Genomic DNA, 3,987 nt, shown 5'->3' on the forward strand with positions numbered 1-3,987 from the left:
TCGATCTGGTGTTTATGAATAAGGTATTTGGAGTTTAATGAGGAGGATTTGAAGAAGAAACAAACAAGATCCTTTGCATATTTTGATTGATTCCCGCTTTTCTCATCCCAGTAAAACAGATCGTTTTCACAAGGTTGATGATTTGACTTAAACAACGTGCACTCGGTTCGTTTGTTTGAAAATTAAAAAATTAAAAAAAAAAGAAGGAAAAAACCTTATCAAAAAATTCAAAGACGTGCTGAGCTGTTACCATTCCATTTCTGAATTCCTTGGCTCGGCCATCGCCTCTGTTCCTTCTTATTACCTTCCTAACCTTTTCTGCAAGCTGTAAACGAATGGGGAGCTCATTTGGACACATCTTGGCTTTCCTTCAACTCATTCTTCCTTTGGATAGTTCTCGTATAAGTTGTCACCGAATGTCACAATGATTTAGAGAAAGCCACTGCTGCATTCTTCACCACGCGTCTTCTTTCGCTCTTTCCAAGTATTTTTCTTCTTCTTCTTCTTCTTTCTTTTCACTTTCTCCGACAATGAGATCAGAATCATAGCCATTTTGTTCTTCCCCTTTTTCCCTTTGGTGGGTATTTCCCCATTTTCCGATCGGTTTGAGATTTTGGGTCTTCAAGGGGTTTGGGAGGAGGAAAATCGGTTTTCTTCAACTGGGGTTTTGAGATCGCAGTTTAAAAATGGCTCCCTCGTTTGATTGGTGGGGAAAAGACACTCACAGAGGAACCCCTGTTGTTGTCAAGATGGAGAATCCAAACTGGTCGATGGTTGAGCTGGAGGGTCCGTCGGAGGATGATTTTCTCATCGCTGGTGAGTCGCCAACGGGTCGGACTAGAGAGAAAGGCAGAGGAAAAAACGCTAAGCAACTCACGTGGGTTCTCCTCCTCAAGGCTCACAGGGCCGCCGGTTGTTTAACCTCCATTGGCTCTGCAATGGTGGACCTCGCCGCCGCCGTTAGACGCCGTGTTGCTTCTGGACGGACTGATGAGGACGACGCCGACAATGACGTAACTGTCGGAGGTAGAGAGAAAGAGAATCCGACTGTGAAAACGAGGTTCTATTCTTGTATTAAGGTGTTTCTATGGCTGTCGGTGCTTCTGTTGGGTTTTGAGATTGCGGCTTTCTTTAAGGGTTGGCATTTTGGTTCTCCAAAGCTTCAATTGGATTATCTCTGGACATCGCCTTGGGGTTTTAAAGGAGTTTTTGGTTGGATTTACTCTCAGTGGGTATTGATTCGAGTGGATTATTTAGCTCCTCCTCTACAGTTCTTAGCCAATGCTTGTATTATACTGTTCATCATTCAGAGCTTGGATCGTTTAATATTATGTTTCGGTTGTTTCTGGATCCGATTCAAGAAAATCCAACCAGTTCTTAAACCTGGAGCTGAAGATCTTGAATCCGGGGAGAAGGGCTATTTCCCAATGGTACTTGTTCAGATCCCCATGTGCAATGAAAAAGAGGTGAAAATTTTTCTTTCTTAATATCTTCTATTGTTGCAATTGGAATTAGTTTTAGTTCTTATTGACAAAATTGAGTCTATGGCTTATTCTCAGGTTTATCAGCAATCAATTGCTGCTATCTGCAACTTGGACTGGCCAAAAACCAAGCTGCTGATTCAAGTTCTTGATGATTCTGATGATCCAACTACCCAGTTGTTGATTAAAGAGGAGGTTCATAAATGGCAGCAAGAGGGTGCCAACATTATTTATCGTCATAGGATCATTAGAGATGGTTATAAGGCTGGCAACCTCAAATCCGCCATGAATTGTAGCTATGTCAAAGATTACGAATTCGTTGCCATTTTCGATGCCGATTTTCAGCCCACACCTGATTTCCTTAAAAGAACCGTTCCTCATTTCAAGGTATTTTAAGCTCTCTTTGTAAGTAGCAGTGAAGTGAGTTATTAGATTCTGCTTAGAACACTGTTAACTCTATTTTCATTGGCTCTCAGGACAATGAAGAGTTGGGGCTGGTTCAAGCAAGGTGGTCTTTTGTGAACAGGGATGAGAACTTGCTAACCAGGCTGCAGAACATCAATTTAGCTTTCCATTTTGAAGTAGAGCAGCAAGTGAACAGTGTCTTCCTCAACTTCTTTGGATTCAATGGCACTGCTGGTGTGTGGAGGATCAAAGCTCTGGAGGACGCTGGTGGATGGTTGGAAAGGACCACTGTCGAGGACATGGATATCGCGGTTCGTGCTCATCTTCATGGATGGAAATTCATATTCCTAAACGATGTCGAGGTACTAATCTTTGTGCAGTTTATGATACGAGTAACCGATTTATTCAGTGTCTGTTTCTGAGTTATTGAATTTACATTTTTGTGCATAATCAGTGCCAGTGTGAACTACCAGAATCTTATGAAGCTTATAGAAAGCAGCAACATAGATGGCATTCTGGCCCAATGCAATTGTTTCGCCTTTGTTTGCCTGCTATTGTTCGATCAAAGGTATTGTTATATCAAATGTGCAATTGTTCTTTTGTTATAGAGTCTCTCTTACAATTGCTGATGTAGTTGTCTTATATAATTGATACAATGCAGATTAGTGTATGGAAGAAGTTCAACTTGATCTTCCTCTTCTTTTTGCTCAGAAAATTGATCCTGCCCTTCTATTCTTTCACACTTTTCTGCATAATTCTCCCAATGACAATGTTTGTTCCCGAGGCAGAGCTACCCGCTTGGGTCGTTTGCTATATCCCGGCCACCATGTCATTCCTAAACATCCTGCCTGCCCCAAAATCCTTCCCTTTCATTGTCCCTTACCTCCTTTTCGAGAACACTATGTCAGTCACCAAGTTCAATGCCATGATCTCGGGTCTCTTCCAGCTTGGTAGTGCCTACGAATGGGTTGTTACAAAGAAATCTGGCCGTTCCTCGGAAGGCGATCTCGTCTCCTTGGTGGAGAGAGAGCACAAGCATCAGAGAGGGGCTTCGGCACCCGACCTAGAAGAGATGAAAGAAGAAATTCAGAAGCAAGAGCAGAAAGCTGCTTTACGAAAGAAGCATAACAGAATATACACGAAAGAGCTCGCATTAGCTTTCCTCCTCCTAACCGCATCGGCACGGAGCCTTCTATCTGCACAAGGGATCCATTTCTACTTCTTGCTATTCCAGGGGATCTCGTTCCTGCTAGTTGGTTTGGACTTGATCGGCGAACAGATAGGTTGATTTGTAAAAATGAATGAACTCTGTAGGAACAAAACACAAGGAAATCAGTAGAGAAAAACAAATGGTGGGATGGAAAAAAGACAAACCACAATGGAATAACTTGAAGAAAAAGAGAGGCCGTGTAGTGAAAGATCAACAAGGTCTCAGAAATGCTTCAACAATATAATTTGTCAGCATCCTTGTAGTGAATGTCAAAGTCCATTTCACCCAATACAGTCAAGAGAGCATTATATGGAGGACACAAGCAAAAGACATAATATTGGAGAGAGACGCTTATTTCATTTGGCGATGCTCTTCCAGTGTATGTATGTAGGCCTTTTTTTTTCTTTTTCTCCTTTTCTCATAATGTTGTTTCAATTCGTTTGTTTTTCAATACTTCTGTAAGAAAAATTTGAAAGGAAATTAGTCCACTGTTGGAAGGAGGTGACAGTAAAAATTGGTTCATACTTTAATGATAGTTTCCGTCTTCTGGTTGCTTTCAAGCTTTTGGGAATTGAATTGGTTGGTTAAGGCAAAATTGACCAAAGCAAGTTTCCTTGTCAATTTGGGACTTGAATTTGCGAGTGGAAAATGGTTGGGGAAAGAAAAAACATTCCTGTGGTTTGGGAGTGATTTGTCAGTGATTGGTGCTTTTGAAGTTCAAAATTATCCAAATTTTGTGACAGGAACTTGAAAAATGACACCTGACTGTGGGAGCGGACTTCCAGCCTACACGCGGCGGGGACTCTAAAAAGTTGCTAAACTGTTTTTTTGTTGTCTTCAAATGAAATTCATTGACGATACACTTACGTAATTGTTTATGATTATTATTAT

General features: G+C 41.3%; 1 protein-coding gene across 1 annotated transcript; it reads left to right on the forward strand.

The window, feature by feature from the left end:
• Window positions 1-222: 222 nt before the first annotated feature.
• On the forward strand, window positions 223-3,691 carry LOC120086036 (probable xyloglucan glycosyltransferase 12). The gene is made up of 5 exons (XM_039042449.1): window positions 223-1,466; window positions 1,560-1,868; window positions 1,958-2,248; window positions 2,341-2,454; window positions 2,548-3,691. Exons 1-5 carry the CDS (start codon window positions 687-689, stop codon window positions 3,172-3,174), a joined length of 2,121 nt encoding a protein of 706 aa, XP_038898377.1. The 5' UTR covers window positions 223-686; the 3' UTR covers window positions 3,175-3,691.
• Window positions 3,692-3,987: the final 296 nt, after the last annotated feature.

The sequence above is a fragment of the Benincasa hispida genome, chromosome 9 (assembly GCF_009727055.1).
Source record: "Benincasa hispida cultivar B227 chromosome 9, ASM972705v1, whole genome shotgun sequence".
In the NCBI taxonomy this organism is placed as follows: domain Eukaryota; kingdom Viridiplantae; phylum Streptophyta; class Magnoliopsida; order Cucurbitales; family Cucurbitaceae; genus Benincasa; species Benincasa hispida.

What these genes read in the sequence shown, in the direction of transcription:
- LOC120086036 (XM_039042449.1), top strand. Translation starts at nt 687, where the DNA reads ATGGCTCCCTCGTTTGATTGGTGGGGAAAAGACACTCACAGAGGAACC. An exon ending in CCATGTGCAATGAAAAAGAG is followed by an intron (nt 1,467 to 1,559) that starts GTGAAAATTTTT and finishes GCTTATTCTCAG; the next exon opens with GTTTATCAGCAATCAATTGC. An exon ending in TATTCCTAAACGATGTCGAG is followed by an intron (nt 2,249 to 2,340) that starts GTACTAATCTTT and finishes GTGCATAATCAG; the next exon opens with TGCCAGTGTGAACTACCAGA.